Genomic DNA, 17,199 nt, shown 5'->3' on the forward strand with positions numbered 1-17,199 from the left:
TGGCTCTTGGTGACCCAGCTTGAAAGGGGGATTGGACCGGACAAATTCCAGAATCCCCTCCAACCTCAATAATTCTGTAATTCTGTGATTTCAAATTCCCAATGAATTCAACGGAATCAAAGTGATGCTACCCATAAACAGTTCTGTGAAAAGGCCTGGGAAGCATGGGAGAAAGCAATTGCACAATCTGAAAACAGGAAAGGTGTCCTGTTTCCTCAAACCTTGAGAAAAAAAAACAGACTGTCAGGCTGATGGGTTTATTAGAGGCCTGCAACTGGGTTATGTGTGAAGAACTGAACAGAGATTCTCACACTAAGTGTGTGAGTACTGTTTTAACTGTGTAAAAACAGATGCATCTGCTCTCACCTTGTGAGTCTCACATTCATACATCACACACTTTAAAAAAAAATTAATCTCTTTGCACTACACCCCTGGGCAGTGGAATTTTGATTCCTCAGGGGTATCAAGGATATCTGTGCTAAAGGCAAAAACATGATTAATCAGTAACCTACACAGCGTGCAGAATTTATGGCTTTTATGGCAAATGTCAGGTTGATGACCTGAAGTTATCCCTGTTCTTGGACTTTCACACTTGCCCAGTGACCCATACTCACCCAGTTACATTGGCTAGCAAACATATATATGCTCCTGTAGCCTTCTGAGAGTTCATTAGGAAGCACATGGGAAAAGAACAAGAATAAAAGACATCCTTCTATAGAAAAAGTTTTATGGACTAACACAAGAGCCTCTCAAGCACAATTATTTCAGGAGGACAGAGATCCAGAGTCCACATTTTCTCTTTTCTGTGACAAATACTTGGCTGAATAGAGATGGGCTGGAACAGCAGCACTTCCATTGGTTTTGTGTTCATCCTGGCTTTTCTCTCCATTCTGAAAACAGCAGGTTTCTGGAACAGCAGCACTTCCATTGTTTTAGTGTTGATCCTGGCTTTTCTCTCCATTCTGAAAACAGCAGGTTTCTGGAACAATGACCGAAGACAGAACTTTCCTCCAGGTCCAAGACCATTACCTATAATTGGAAACCTTCTTTTGTTTGACTTGAAGAGACCCTACAGAACTTATCTAGAGGTACTCATTTTCTTTTCTGTTGGTCCTATCAAGGAAGCCCCATAGTCCAAGATGTCAGAGAGTTTCTCCTATTGCACCCAATGTATTGCATCCATGCATGAGCCTTCAGCAAGGGACCCAGAGATGGTTATTTGAGCAGAAAATGTTGAATGCAGCATGGTTTCTTGACTGTAATATTTTATCCAGGTTTCAGCCTTCAACAACTTTCAAATTAATAGCAAGCATCCACCTTATTTTGGTGGTAATTTTGAGAAAAAGATAACAGAATAAGGAATGATTTTGATATGTGGTGTAACCCTCTCTGCCTTCAGCTGATTGATGTACCTGGAGCTGTGACTGCAGCATCTTGACTTCACTGATTTATCAGCATTCTCATCTCCCTTTCCTCTTTTCTTCCCCAAAAGTTGATGATATAACTATATACTCTTAATATTCAGGGCCAACCTTTGCCAAAATATTAAATCTTTCAGTTTTCTTCTAGTGCTTTCTTTACTTAGCTTATTGCAGAGCTTTGCTGACTTTGAGTTAGAAGAGTTCTATGAACCTGCTCCTTTTCTTAGAGTTTTTTTCTGTTTAGACATTAAAATTACACATCTTCCCTGCTGATGATTTTGAAAGGCATATTTGCACCAACAAACCTATATGGATGTTGTACCCACAAATCAGAAGACTGCTAGGATGCAATATCTGGAATATCACTGCAGCTCTCCCACACAGTCCAGTCGTGTTGGCAAAAGCAAGTTCCATCTGTTTTCAGGCCAGCAGAACCAACATGTATCTGCTGTAATTCAGTGATTCCTTTCTGGTGCTGGATACTGGCTCTCTGACTTGAGCACAATTCAGATATGTGTCACTGCTCCTGTTGTTTCAGCTGGCTGTACCTGCTCACCACTTGCTGAACATTTTGCATCTTGATGCTAAATAGATGCCTTCTGTTTCTCTCTGCAAACCCATTAGAAAATGAGTGCAGTCAGGAAACCCCTCACCAGTTGTCAGAAAAATCAGGAACACCAAGTTACATAAAAATAAATCTATCTGTATTGGCTAAAAAACTGCCACATTGTCTCTGAGACAGATTCATGGTGAATGTAATCATGTATAAAAAGTTTGAATGTATCTAATGCTAAATCCTGGCCAAGAAACAAATGGATTTATTTTTAATAAAATAATGGTACCAAACACTTGAACAGGTTGTTCAGCATAGTCTGTGCACAAAAGAAACAATAGCATGGAGCTAAGTGTGAAAATTGAATTTACAAGGGTTTCTGAGGGCAGACAGAACTCTCAGTGCAATCCTTTGCTGACTTGGGGTTTCAGCTGTTGATACTTCTGCTCAGTTTGGCACAATGGAACTCTTCTCCCAACTGTTCCACCACAATGTCTGGCACGTTCCCATCATTTAAACCTGGTGCCTTTCCCTGTAGTTAGGAAAATATCCACCATGTGAGTAACCTAGAGGCAGGACTGGAAAATAAGCAGCACTGGAACAGATGATGAATTTCTCTGTAGCCTGTAAAAGTTGTAAATCACTGTTCTCTTCTCCTGACAGCTGTCCAAAAAATATGGTCCAGTCTTCAGCGTTCAGATGGGGCACAGGAAAGTTGTAGTGATTTCTGGCTATGAGACAGTGAAGGAAGCTCTTGTAAACCAAGCAGATGCATTTGCAGAGAGACCTAAAATCCCAATCTTTGAAGATTTGACTAAAGGAAATGGTAAGTTGGTCTTATTCTTCCTAATCAACTTGACCTATTTTTTTTTCCCCTGTAGAAAAAGCAGGAGCTGGAACAACAGATCAGAGATGTGTTTTTGGATCAGAGATCACAAAAGGCATTGGAAATAGGGAGAAATTTCATTGACTTTAGCACACTTATTCAGTGTTGACAGTGGCAACAAAACAACCATAACCTTAAAAATAACTACAGCAACATAAAATGGACAGTGACACACTTCCAGGGTCCAGAACAGGGCATCCTTGCCAGAAAAGCATTTCTAGCTCTCATGATATGGCTCTGAACTCGTGGGGTTTTGGGCTTATCATAGAAAAACCTTTTCTGAAACTAAAATTCTACTGTTGCTCATCATTTCAGCGGTAAATAGTGTTTTTAAATTCAGAATGTGACAATAGACAGCATGTAGCACATAGAGAACTGTGGATTTATTTTAAAAAGGGAAATACTCTCTAATGAGCTGGATTTCAAAAATAAGAATTTCACACCCAAACTTCATTCTAATTTAGCATAAGAATTTCATATTTATGTCTCCAAAGATCCTTGGAAAAAATCAGGAATAATTCTGTGAACATTTTAACAGCTGTATCTTTTGATCATATTATTGCATAGAAGCTTACTTTTTACTTTTTTTATTAATTTGGGAAAAAAACATAGTTGAGGCCATCAGTTAAATGAAAAGAAATTGTGTGAAAAAAATACAGTGAAAAAAATTGATGGTGGAGGTTTTAAGACATTACCTAATTTTCTAAGACATATTTTCCTACTTAATTTTTTTCCTGCCATCATCAGAGATGTTAGCTCAATTCCTCTTCCAAACTATGATGACCAGCAGTTTGAACTTGAATTTCCAATGTCTGCTTTCTTTCAGTGACAAGTGTCTTTGAGGATATATATTCTTCTTAAGATTGATTAAATAAACCTTAAATATTTATTCTTTGCTTGTGTAATGAACCTATTGCTGAGGATTGAAAATACTTAAGGCACAGTTGTGTGGTTTTCCTCATCTGGATGCAATTTGTTTTAAAAATGACTGCGACTAAACAGCTCCATTCTATGCTTACAAAATTATTTAAAATCTTCTGCTCTATTGAAATGTTATCTTGGTTTCAGGGGTTGTTTTTGCCCATGGTGAAAACTGGAAGGTGATGAGAAGGTTTACCCTCACAGCCCTGCGAGACTTTGGGATGGGCAAAAAGGCCATTGAGGATCGGATCGTGGAGGAGTATGGGCACCTGGCAGAGTCCATTGCCTCCCAGGAAGGTGGGTGGCTCTCAGCACCTCTGCTGGTCACAGCGACTCTGAGATATGCACAAGCTTCTCTTTCCCAGCATGGCTGTCAAAGGAGCAGTCAGGATTCTTTTGTTCTCGTTCTCAAGGTTGTTTATTATTTTTATTTTTTATCTATAACATTCTTTCTCCGACCCGCTGAGGTCTGTCTGGCAGGTTGGGTTGAGGCACACTGATTGCCTTGGGACAGTGTTAACATTTTATATAAAAAATTACATGTACATTATTTACCATAACTTCCCAATCCCTATCACCTATGTTAGACAGTGAGTTTCTACCTTAAACCAACCCAGAAGTGTCACCATCACAGCAGAAGATGGAGGCCAAGAAGAAGAAGAAGGAGAAAGGCTGGACACGCCCAGATTCCTCCATCTTGGCTTCTGAAGCCCCATTCTAAAAACCCCAAAAATCTGTTTTTCACCCCGTGACAAACTTAAGTATTATTCTACTTAAACTTTCTTGTCTTGTAATTCTTCATATAAAGGTTAGTAATTGTTTTTCCATGGGTCAAGATCAAAGGCACAGGTGTCCTGGGCTCTGTGCCAAGGTCTCTGAGCCCCCCGGGCAGGGTCTCGAGTCCTCCAGGGCAGCCAGAGGAACTTCCTGGGTTCCAACAGGTGGGCTATTCATTCTGCAAACCCATGGCATCACAGAATGATTTGGGTTCAAAGGGACCTTAAAGCTCATCCAGCCCCTTCCATGCGCAGGGACACCTTCCCTTACCTAGGCTGCTCCCAGCCCTGTCCAGCCTGGCCTGGAACACCTCCAGGAGTGAAGCAGCCACAGCTTCTCTGGGCAGCCTGTGCCAGGGCATCAGTACCTTTAAGGTTTTGTCCAAGTATGCAAAGGCTTTTTGAGCCTTCTCAAGTTCAGATCTTTTTAGGAAATGTACACCAGTTTGATGAATTTGGCTCCTCTGGCATTTTTGTGTCCTGCTATGGCATTCTGACATTGGATAATAATCAGTGTTAGCAATCAATCATAAACAAATAGCTATATTTAATAATAAATTTATATTTACAAATTACATCTCTTTATTACAATGTAACAAATTCTCTTGTTCCTTGTCTAGGAAATCCCATTGATGCCAGCAAAATAATTAATGCAGCAGTTGCTAATATAATTGTGTCAATATTGCTTGGAAAACGATTTGACTACAAAGACCCCAGATTTGTGAGACTTGTAACTATGACCAATGAAAACATGAGGCTTGCTGGGAAACCTTTGGTCACGGTAATGATTCACATGTTTATGTTGCTGTTCCACTGCATGCCAATAGCAATACTGGTGATCAGTTTCTTCTATTAAACAGGAAAATCTGAGACTTTGAGAGATAATTGGTTTACAAAGCACTTTCTTAGACAAAAAACCTTTGAGAGACAGTTTGGGAATCATGAAGTCAACAATCAAGCCCCCAGTCTCTCAAAAACATATTCAAGATAGAGTTTGAAGAGTCCTAGTGAGTGAAAAATACCTTTGTATGTTTGCATGCAATGCTGCCACACCCTGGATTGATTTATGTTTATCTAGGTCTTGAAAAAGAAAAAAAAAATGTTAGTGGAAGAGCGGCCAAAACAATAAAAAAAGTTGCTGGCCAACATTTCCATCTGCCTGGTGGCAGCTTGAAGCTGTTTGAGCCTGACACCTGCGCTACGCCAGAAAAATAGTAATTTTACAAGATTTTTACATCTATTTGGTGGTCCTTGATGAATTTTCTACCACAATTCATCCACTCAGTTTTTCACATTCCTAAAAACAAAATATAAATCATAAGTTTTTGACTTTGTATCTGCAAGGAAGGCCAAATGTTGTTAATTTGTTTCTGTAGTGTTTTCAGAGCTCTGGCTGATAAACTCTCTCTAACAACTTCCACTCTCGTAGATATACAATATCTTCCCATACCTTGGATTCCTCCTAAGGGCAAACAAGGCTCTCCTTCGAAACAGAGATGAATTCCATGATTTTGTACGGGTTACTTTTGTAGAGTACCTCAAAAACCTGGACAAAAATGACCAAAGAAGTTTTATTGATGCCTTCCTGGTTAAACAGCAGGAGGTAACTGAGTATTTTATTGTTGATTCCATCTCTTATGATTCTATGAAGACATTTGGAATTTTCTTTCAGTCCTTACAATTACAGCTGAATTTCTTTAGGGAAGCTGTCTTTGAGAAAATACATATGACAAAGTGGTAGAGTTGAACAGATACTTCATGTTGTTGAAATTCCAACCTCTTTTAATCAGTGAACATTTATCCTTATTTATTTTCTTCAGACTGTATAAATATATTTACCAAGGCTGCATCTTTTTATCTGCTCTCTCTGCTGTCCAAGTTCTTCTGGGTCTTTTGAATACATAACACATTACAGAATGGAATCACTACCTGGGCTTTAGTGGGACTTATTTGGGGTCACTGATATGGCTGGGTCACCTTCCCCATGGGGAAGGCAGATCCCTTTGCAGATGGTCCCAGTAAATACAAAGATATGTCAGCACTCTTCTCCAGGCACAAGCCCAAAGCTCTTCCTTGTCTTTCACACTTCTTTAAAATATAGGATTTATATCTTAGCAAATATTCCTCTACATAAATTGCATTTTTACATGGGAAAGATTTGAGTTTTCAACCTTTTATCTCAACAACTTTTTTCAGGAGAAATCCACTACCAATGGGTATTTCCATAATGGCAACTTGCTAAGCTTGGTGAGCAATTTGTTTACTGCTGGTGTTGAGACCATTTCCACCACACTAAACTGGGGCTTTCTGCTGATGCTAAAGTACCCTGAAATCCAGAGTAAGTGGTTTAATGATAGATACTGTTACACTCAGGGAATTAGTGACCAAACAGGAACCTGGAGGATCAACACATCTGTTAATAGGCCAAGTTACAAAAAGCTGAGATTTCTAGCCAATTATTGTCTCTGTGCCCTCTGGTTCAGACCCAGTGGGGCAGAGTTCATACAGGCCAGGCCCTCTGCTTAGGGAAATCTCATTAATTAGTAAGTAAAGAGTTGTCCTGTGTTGGCCAATGATTCTATTCCAAGTTTCCCTCAGGATCTGTCAATAAACCAAAGGTCTGTGCAGATGTTAAATGAATTGTACTAAGGCTTTAGGGGCCTGAGAGGATTCATGGAATTGCCTTTGTCTGGCAGCTCCATTCCAGCTGATGGCACAGGGTTGTTTGGAGTCAAATGGGGTTTTTGAGACAACCCTTGGGCAGACAATAGATCTTTAGACAGAAGAGATGACAGAAGAAAATAGATTTTTAGACAGAAGAGAAAAAAAGTCTTTAGGTTTCTTGTTGATAAAGAATCAATCAAACACTGTCGTCCTGTTCACCTCCCATTATTTCTGAAAGGAAAAAAAGGTTTTTGGAGAATGTATGATTTTAACTCCAGATCTATTATACTTTACATCAGTAAAGCACACTGTGTCTCAGGGGTGAATGAGTCCTTGCATCTTAAGAGTTGATTCTTTCTTCAGAAAAGGTCCAAGCCGAGATAGAGCAAGTGATAGGATCCAACCCCCCGCGGATCGAGCACCGAGCTCAGATGCCATACACAGACGCTGTCATCCATGAAATTCAGAGGTTTGCCAATATCCTGCCACTGGATTTGCCTCATGAGACTGCTGCAGATGTCACCCTCCAAGGCTACTTCATCCCCAAGGTGAGATGCCTACAGGATTGCTTCTTTTAACATCTCTTCTTTCTGAATTTGTCCACGAATTCATGCCACTGTCCTATTTTGCAGGGAACCTACATCATCCCTTTACTGACCTCAGTCCTGAAAGACGAGTCACAGTGGGAGAAACCAGACATGTTCTACCCTGAGCACTTCCTTGATGCCAATGGGAAATTTGTGAAGAAAGATGCTTTCATACCTTTCTCAGCAGGTGCTTTCTCTTTTACATTTACACAGAACACACAGCAAAGATGATTCTGTGCATTCCTGCTTCCTTTTTCCATGTTCCTTTTAAAAAGTCACAAAAAATGTCAGCTGGGTCAAGTTTTCATAAAGTGTGACAACAAAAAATCCCAAAATTCCGTGTAAAATCAAAGGACAGAAGGGGCTTGCCCTTTGAGGCTTCCCCAGTGTGACATTCACCTGAATTTATACACCTACACGATTTCCCAAATCATGGGAGATTCCAATCCTGCTCCTTCTCTGGCATTTCTCCTGCTTTGCAAGCTCTGTAATTGCTCTCCTCAAGTTCCCATACATCAGTCTCTGGCTAATTTATCTGTCATATCCACAACACTCTCCATTTTTTTTAATCAACCCTATTTGTATATTTTCAACTCTGTATGATCTTTGAATAAGATTTTTTCTTGTCACACTCACCATCCAGTACATTTTATTTTTTTCTTTCTTTATCTTCTTTCTTTTTAGAAGAGCTTATGACACTTCCAGTTCCCAGGTCTTCTTTTCCAGACTTAAGCCTAGATGTCCCAGCTGAAGCACATCCAGGGAATGTCAGGTCTGGGCATTCCCTGGAGAGTTTATTTCATATCACAGCCATTTTCAGTCACACAAGGGTGTTAAAACCAAATTTTAGTTCAGCTTTTTGTTAGTTCTGGCCTTGAATCATCATGCTATGAATAAAGCAGCTTACTAGCTACTGGATTTCACAGGACTTATATTTACAGCACTTTTGAATATTCATAGAATATCTCCTCCACCTGGCTCCTCACCCCACTCTGGCCAGCATTTGTGAATCTTCAAGGAATTTGCTGACAAATTTTCGTATAAAAAATTGCCTATGAGTTGACTAATAGACCTAAAGTCTAGACTAAACCAGTTGGTTTGGAATGCAAAAATTCAGCCAACTAGAAGAAAATTGTGAAAATGAAGTAAAAATTCAGATTTAATTGAAAACTGGAGTTAAGGAATTCAGACTACATTTTCATACATTTCTCTCCAAATGCAAGCATTTAGACAAAGGAAAATAAAAACCATCACCAGCTGGCTTTGGTACGGTACTTCTGAAGATCAAAATTCCTCTTTGTTAACTTGTACCCAAAAGAGTTTTAAAATCTGTGTTCTTTATTCATACCTAGGACATAACATTCAAATGTTCTGGATTCCCACTGACCTTTTTCAGGTCAAGAGCTGATAAAAGGGTTTTTTTTCTTCCAATACTGAAGAAGCAGCTCACTGATTCTCTTGTGGTCCTTTTGCCTTTTGTTCCAGGGCGGAGGATCTGTGCTGGGGAGACTCTTGCCAAAATGGAGCTCTTCCTCTTCTTCACCAGTCTCCTGCAGAGGTTCAACTTCCTCCCTCCACCTGGAGTTTCCAACTCAGACCTGGACCTCAGTCCTGCCGTTTCATTTAATGTCATCCCCAAACCCTATAAAATGTGTGCTGTAGCACGTTCCTAGAGCTCTAATCCACTGTGTTGCTAAAATGTTTAAATCACTTTTCCATGGCATCTGTCTTCTTAATTCTTTTACCAAAATAATAATCCATATTTCAATTAAGTTTCCAGTACTTCTAAACCAAAGTGGTGTTCTTTTATTTTTTGGGAGAGGGCAGAAATGGACCAGAAGTGTGAAGTAACTGATGGCTCATGGATTAATCTCTTAGATCACCTAATCTTGGTTAAATAATACAGGTCTTCAGCTTTCCTATTCTTGCTGCCATGTTCACTGTTTGTTGAAAGCATATCTCAAAAAATGCTCCCAAGTCCAGGTCTTTCCCAAAGACATATGGGCTATGAAGCTGTGCTTAGGTTGTACAAGGAGATAAATGCAGGATGTTCAGAGTTTGAGGCTGTCAGAACAGAAGGGATGTTTGACCTTGGCAGGCAGCTGGGTTTGAAGCTGGACTGGATTTCCTGATGTCCCCCAGTGCCCCAGTGCAGCTTCTTCCCTTGGCTCTTCTCCCCACTCCAGTTCCATGTGCAAAGAAATCACAGTTCTGTACTTGTAGATCACCTCTGAGGAAAAACCTTCAACCAAGCTGACCTGAATCCAGAAGTTCTTTAAGATTTTCCCTGAGTATTCCTTAACTGGATAAACTCAGTACATAAAGCATACACACACAAGAAAATGTCTTACCTACTTAAAGCCAAGGTTTGTGAAATTGAAGTTTCAGGAGCTCCCAGGTCAAATCCCACAGCTGTGGCCACAGCTCCACACATACAGATCAACAGTGAACCTTCTGGAAGAGGCCTCAAATCTCATCAAAACCAACCATCTGATCATTCTGCAGCTCTGTCCAAGAGCATCCACCGTCAAGTAGAGCTAAGACCATCTCCTAGATGTCTGGATTTATGTTCCCTGGTTCATGTTACCCTGTTTATGTGTGCATGACAACCCCAAAGTAACAACACCCACAGCCAGCCTATCAGAAATCACCCAGTGTTCGGGAAAAAAATTAAATTAATTATGGCTTGCCTCTGTATCTATCCAGCACTGTAATGCAGCAGCTCATTCTTCAGTTATTATTTCAACTTCCTTGTGTGGAAGCTGAATTTGACTCCTACTCACTGCCCTTCTCCACACTTTCTTTTAAAAATAAAAAGCTTTCAAAAAGGCAAAGGTCTCTATGTGGTTCAGGAAGTTCAAAACCCACATAATAAATCACCCTTAACGAAAGCAAAGGAGTATATCTTTACTTAACCTTTTCCTAGCATGCAAGAAAATCTTTAACCCATGCTCTGGATTCAATTATTTTGGGGTAATGGTTATATCAGTAAATGCTCTCCTTGCCAAGTGATCACAAATTTGAGAAATACTTCTAAATAATTATATTCCTTTCCCTATGGTTCAGTATAAAGCAAATACTTAGTCTGGTTTTCCTGATCTTACATGGTTTAGGTAATCCTGTGAGGAGTAGAAAGCTGGACTCAGAGATCCTTACAGGTTCATTCCAACTTGAGATATTCCATGATTCTAACTCCAGAGAGGCCTTCAAGCCCTCACAGAAGAGAGATAATTAGCTTTTGTCTCATTAAGAGTAGCAGCAGCTTGTAAACAGCAGAACAAGAGTTCATGAAGCAAGTCAGTGTAAAGAGCACTGCTATCTTTCACCAGGTAATTTACCAGAGAAGGTATTTCATGTTGTTTGATGTTGGTTTTCGTATTGAGTAATGAAAATGTAAAAAAAAATTTTTAATTTGATTAAAATTATTCCATTTTCTTCAATTGAGGATTTTTGTTAAAAAATAGTAAGAAAGTTGAACAGGGGATTTATAAGTGAGTATTAGATAAGCTTATTTTTACTACCTGTTTCAGGCTGTAACTCCCAAATAAAAACTACTTTGGTAGAAGACACAGCCTTCAGTGATTTACAGCTAAAGGAGTGCAAATAGAATGGAATAGTTCCCTCATTCTGTAAAAACACCCAAATAACCCAGGATCCATTTCCCTCCCTTTTCCTATGACAGGATATATCATCATTAGAAGTCATCACAGATCAAAAAAATCCCAAAAAATCTTGAGAGATGACTTAAATCACTTGAGTTCCAAAATGTATCTACAAATTTATATACCAATGTTAATAGAAAATGTTTTAACAGAAATGCAGCAGTCACAAGAGGAAGGCCATTAGGGAGAAAGCAGATTCCATCCAAACTCAGCATGGAGACTCCACATATTTTGATTTCTCAAAGCAAATCCACTTTCTCATAGGCCTTTTCAGCAAGGGTTAACAAGTTCTTCAAGTCAGCTGACTGCTGAATAGCATTCATATCCTTTAAAAGGTCCTTCTGATTCTTTACTTTCAAAATTTCCTCCTAAAGAAGGAAAGAATCATAGATAACAAATTAAAAAAACCAGCTTTTCTCTAGCCCAACAGGAATTTCACCTTCATGCAGCCCAGCTATAGCTTAAACAAAAAATGATTCAAAGTCACAGAATGAGTCTTCCCTCCAGCCATTATAGATATATTTCACAAATTGCAAGTTCCCTAGGGCCATAGAGTTTCTAGGAAAAGACAGGTGATGTTTTAAATCATAAGATCACTGAATTATTTGGGTTGGAAGAGACCTCAAAGATCAGCTTGTTCTAAGCCCCTGCCATGGGCAGGGCCACCTCCCACAAGGTTCCACTATCCCAGGCTGCTTAGAGCCCCATCCACCCTGGCCTTGAACACTTCCAGGGATGAGGAGGGTTTTTAGAGGTTTGTCCTGGTTTTAAATCAGAAGTATTTAGTTCTCAATGAAAAGAACAAAAATATAACACAGAAAATGAAAATCTATTCAAATTTTCTGAATTTTCAGAATTGCCCCCTCTGGCAGAGGTTAAGGGGTAATAGCACATTCTGTTGCCTTCTTCCTCATAACCAAAGTGTCTCTGAAAAGACAAATATTTATTCCACACTCACCTGCAAAGTGGGTGCCTGAAAACTGCGCTTGGGGAGTTCTGGAAGCTGGAGCGCTCCACTGCCGTTTTCCTGGAATACCTAGAGAAAGAAGAAGAGAATGAACAAACAATCCAAATCTCCAAATATCAGGCACACAAGTATGACAATAAACTGTCATTATCCAACTTCTGAAACCAAACTTAATTCTGCAACTTAAGTTGGAAAGATTAAGAAAATCCATTCCCAAAAGCACACGAGGTCTTCCTTAAATGGCACTGCCTGAGAAACAGCTTGTTTGAAAAAGCTCTCAAGTCAGCCCATTCCTCTAAATTATAGGAGTACACAAGTAATTATTTTATATATTTATTTATATTTATTTATTATTTTATACCTTCCTGGCCTCTTTTTCATCTTTCTCTAACTGGTTTTTGAGCACCTGGATTTTGTACTTCAGCTGCTGTATATTTTCCTCAATGCGCTCTGCCGATCTCTCTGCTTCATTTATTTCTTCCTAAAACAAAACCAAGACAAAACCAGAAGAAAATTTGCTTTAGAAATGGTGAATCTTTCCCACAGAACACAATGAGTCACTGAAAAAACATCCAAAAAGAGACAGAGCTGTGCAGCAAAGGTGGCTGACAATGATGAACACTTAGACACTCCTTCACAACAGCACAGGCCTGATCAGCAGCGTGGTAAGGTAATTTCTTCTCTTCCTTGTTTTTCATACCTGCAGTTGTACCAAAGACTCCTCATTTGTCTCAAGCATTTGCTTCTCTGCCATTTGAAGGCCCAGGATATTCTTCAGGTTGCCCAGCTTCCCTGGAGGCACATTTAAAGTCTTGAAACTTTTCAGCACCCTTTAATTACAGAAAAAGGAAAGTATGACTTGTTTGGAGTTCTTCGCAAAGCAAAAAGAAAATTCTGGGGAAAAACTAATCTCATTATGGTTTTAAACTTAAGTGCTGCCAGTGAAGTAAATGGCAGCAGAGGGAAAGAAAACTGCCTTGAATTGTTTTTAAAACCATGTGGAGTAGGTGTCCGAGGAAAGAACCAGGAACAAGCAATCCCAAAATTCCCATGTTTGCTATTGCACTGACCTTGTGTGGTTTATATTCCACACAAGACCTCTACACTCCTGACTATAACCTGACATTAATTAATATTTTCTTAATATTTTCCCAGTTCTGACCCTTCTGCTTTTCAAATTAAGTTCTAAGAGGAGGATTTTTAACTGCTTCCAAATGATGATCATTTTAGTAAAACCTGGAAATGCTTTTATGAAGCATAATATATAGCTTTCTCCATATATCTAAATCTAAATATTTAGATAGGTAAATGTCAGAGGAGAGTTTTAGTTCACCCTCAAAGTACGATCCAAAACAACTGGGTAGAAGAAATCTTTTCTCTCCCTCTTTCCTTTCAATTTATAATTTCTTACCTGTTTTTCAGTACATTGAGGTGCTTCTGAACATCATCTTTTCCCTCCCTCTGTTGGGACAAAACAGATCTGGAAAGAAAACACAGGCAAAATTTCCATCACAAAGAGTGCAAGCACAGAGAACACATCAAAAACCACACTGACTTCCAGTTCAAGTAATACTATGATTTTTACTTGTTCATTGAGGAAATAAAGAAAAACCACCAGGGTATTTGGCACTTACAGTACTACTGAATCCACTATATTTTCCAGGAAGAGCCTGCTGTTCTCTGAGAGAGGCTGCCAAGATCTTATTGCAGCACTGGACAGCTTCATTGTTTTTGAAGAACCATTTTCTCCTGTTGTCACAAAGGAAAAAAGGGAACTATGACTTGTCAAACCTGGACAGAGAGCTTTGTGACTCAATTCAGTCACACTGGAGTCAAAGGTGTAAAACAGCTCAGATTTAACAGCAAAGAACAGAACCCTACCTGCAGGGGAAGAGTCCTTCAGTTCCTTAACTCCCCTTTTGCCTTTCTGAGGGACCTGCTGAAGGGAAAAATTTACAGTAAATGTGGCAATTTTGAGACATCCTCAGCTGTGCAATCATTCATCTATTCCTGTGAACTCACTATGCCAGTGTCTGACAAAAGTCTTTGAGCACAAAAAGCCCCAAAAAGCTTTATTGAAGACTTCTCAAAAGAACTCTTCACACTGGGCATTTCCTCAAGAGGACTATTCTTAGCTAATGAAGTATTCTCTATAAATTCTAATTTAAAAAATGGGAGAAAATACCTCGTTCCCCTTCCCCTTCCAAAAAAATTAATACCTGTCTTTTTTGACCTTGTTTTCTTCCTTGTTCATCTGCTCCCCTTTTTTTGCTAGAAGGCCCTTGTTGATTTTGTGATTTAGAAGGATTTTTTGCTGATCTCCCACCAGCTGTCTTCCCCATTTTATTGGAAGGTGTGTGGCAGGGTTTCATTGTCTGTAAACCAATGGGAACAGGAGGAAACAAAGACAAAATTAAAATCCAGCAATTATAACCCATACAGTGCAAACCATACCCTATTAAAAAAAAATGGAAATTGGGCTCAACCCAATAAGCCCCAAATGAGCCTAAATGAGAAAAAAATGTTTGCATATTTACTAACTTAGAGCCAAAATCCTATAAATTTACCAAAATGTAGAAATGTAGAACCACTAAAAAAGCATCGCCATTAGGAAGATGTCTCTGCCCATGGCAGGCAGTTGGAAATAGATGATCTTTAAGGTCTCTTCCAACCCAAACCATTCTGTGATTCATTTTTCTAATTTTCAACGCAGTCATCCAATTAGCAGAACTTTTTACCTTAGCACATAAGTACTAGTGGTCTCTGATGCAGTTTAAATTCACAGTTTTTCTTACTATAGAGAAAGAGGAAAAAGCTGTCACAAGGAAGGGAATAGCCACAAAGGCCACCAACCTTCTCGTCTCTCAAGCACCACGACTCAGATTTATTCAGCTTTTCACTCACCCCCTCTGGCCACTCTCTCCTCACTCAGGTCCTGTCACTTCTCGCCAGGCAAGTATCGAAATTGACAGTAGACAAATAGGCTCCGGCAGGGTTACTGAGGCCTAAAACAGGTAAATAAACCACATGCCAGGTAAACAAACTCCACACCAGCTAAATAAGCCCTAAAACAAGCAAATAAGCCCTGCATGTCCCCTCCTCCATAACTGCCCATGTTGCGGGACAGCTTTCACAGCAGACAGCAAGTAAGGTATGGACTACAGCTCCCAGCATGCATCGCTCCCCACCGCAGCCTAGGAGCTTCTCCTCCATCGCGGTGCATGCTGGGAGTTGTAGTCCTCACCCATTTATCCTCACATCCCCAGTGCTCGCTCCCCGGTGCTGCCGGATAGCATCATGGACAACATCTCCACAAACTCCTTCCGCTCCTCCCGGCTCATGTCGCCCCGAGCCTCACCTTCTCGGTGCAGCGTCACCTTCCCGGCGCAGCCTTCCCCGCCTCAGCGCTGCCGCCGGCCCCGCCTCAGCCCGCCGGGACGTTACCAAACCCGCGCTTGCCGCGGCGCACGCGCAACGCCGCTCCCGCCCACCGCGCGTGCGCGGGGGCCGCGGCCGACGGAGGGGCCGGTGGCAGGTAACGGGAGGGATTCCATCCCTGTCCTCATCCCGATCCCTTTCCATGGCCCCGTCCGTGTCCGCAGCCCCCAGCCCTGCCCCTGTCCTTGTCCTTATCCCCTGTCCCAGCTCCCGGCCCGGCCCTCGGTCCCCATTGGCCGCCTGAGGGGCGTGTTGGGGGCGGGCGGTGGCGGCGGGCGCTGTCCCGGGGCGGAGGAGAGCGGAGTGTTCGTGTCCGGCTGTGGGTGCTGAGGAGAAAGAGGTGTGGAGAGGGGCTGACAGGGCGAGATGGGCACAGAGGAATTGTCTGAAACTGAACGCGGGTAAATGCAGCGTCCGGCTCAGGGAAAGGAATAATTCCGGCGGGGTTAGGAAGAGCATTGCAAGGAGGAAGGGGATCCTGCCCCTCTGCTCCGCCCTGCTGAGGCACATCTGGGGTGCTGTGTGCAGTTCTGGGCTCCTCAGGACAAGACACACATGGAGCTCCTGTAATGGAGGGACTGGAGCATCTCCCTGACAGGGAAAGGCTGAGGGAGCTGGGGCTGTTCAGCCTGGAGAGGAGGCACAGCTGAGAGGGGCCCTCAGCCCTGGGTGTCCCTGTGTGCAGGGAGGGGCAGAGCAGGGCCCAGGCTCTGCTCCAGGGCCCAGCAATGGCACCAGAGCCACGGGCACGGACTGAGCCCAGCAAGTTCCACCTGGACAGGAGGCAGAACTTCTTTCCTGTGCAGTGACTGAGCACTGAACAGAGACCAGAGAGGCTGTGGAGTCTCCCTCTCTGGGGGTATTCCAGAATTGTCTGTACACAATCCTGTGCCCTGTGCTCTGGGATGACCCTGCTTGAGCAGGGAGGTTGGATCAGATGAGCCACTGTGGTCCTTTCCAGCCTGACTCATCCTGTGACCCATGCAGGGGTGTGGGCACAGATTGCCTTCCATCCTGGCTGCAGCATCACATCCCCGCAGGGCATGAGTGCTCCTCGGGAGCTCCTCTGTGCCGCTCAGGTTATACCACACTCAACATATATATTATTAAAGCAAAGGTTTGGACGGTGTTGCTGCAGTGATAGAGGTGCTTTCCTGTATCTTGTAGAGGGTTTCTCATAAAGCTGTCAGGGAAGTTTGTATTTCTTGGGAGTTGTGAAAGAGATGAGAGAGTGAGGAAGTGACTGACCCTTGGAGCTAAGCTGTAAAGGTTTTGTTTTTGTAAGTGCAAGGATAGGGTATGGAGAGCAGAAGCAAAGGTGTTT

The 17,199-nt window shown here is 41.5% G+C and overlaps 2 protein-coding genes across 2 annotated transcripts; one reads left to right on the forward strand and one right to left on the reverse strand.

Moving 5' to 3' along the window:
* Positions 1–830: 830 nt before the first annotated feature.
* LOC128947485 (cytochrome P450 2K6-like) lies at positions 831–9,496 on the forward strand. Its single transcript, XM_054291758.1, has 10 exons — positions 831–903; positions 976–1,088; positions 2,638–2,800; positions 3,929–4,078; positions 5,178–5,338; positions 5,987–6,160; positions 6,754–6,895; positions 7,585–7,769; positions 7,854–7,995; positions 9,294–9,496. The coding sequence occupies exons 1-10, from the start codon at positions 831–833 to the stop codon at positions 9,479–9,481; spliced, it is 1,491 nt and encodes a 496-aa protein (XP_054147733.1). The 3' UTR covers positions 9,482–9,496.
* A 9-nt stretch (positions 9,497–9,505) lies between these two features.
* On the reverse strand, positions 9,506–15,991 carry CENPQ (centromere protein Q). Its single transcript, XM_054291762.1, is given in 11 exon segments — positions 9,506–11,838; positions 12,429–12,506; positions 12,799–12,918; positions 13,138–13,267; positions 13,849–13,917; positions 14,072–14,186; positions 14,319–14,376; positions 14,657–14,812; positions 15,387–15,442; positions 15,815–15,883; positions 15,886–15,991. Coding segments are annotated over 11 exon segments (1,086 nt in total). The 3' UTR covers positions 9,506–11,709.
* Positions 15,992–17,199: the final 1,208 nt, after the last annotated feature.

Source organism: Melozone crissalis, unplaced genomic scaffold, assembly GCF_028551555.1.
Source record: "Melozone crissalis strain CALT ecotype California unplaced genomic scaffold, PUWL_Pcris_2 ptg000106l_1, whole genome shotgun sequence".
NCBI lineage: Eukaryota > Metazoa > Chordata > Aves > Passeriformes > Passerellidae > Melozone > Melozone crissalis.

Excerpts from the sequence above, each read along its gene's own strand:
- LOC128947485 (XM_054291758.1), top strand. The coding sequence starts at position 831 with ATGGGCTGGAACAGCAGCACTTCCATTGGTTTTGTGTTCATCCTGGCT. Across the intron at positions 904-975 it reads CTCCATTCTGAAAACAGCAG|GTTTCTGGAACAATGACCGA; the intron begins GTTTCTGGAACA and ends TGAAAACAGCAG. Across the intron at positions 6,896-7,584 it reads AAAGTACCCTGAAATCCAGA|AAAAGGTCCAAGCCGAGATA; the intron begins GTAAGTGGTTTA and ends TTCTTTCTTCAG.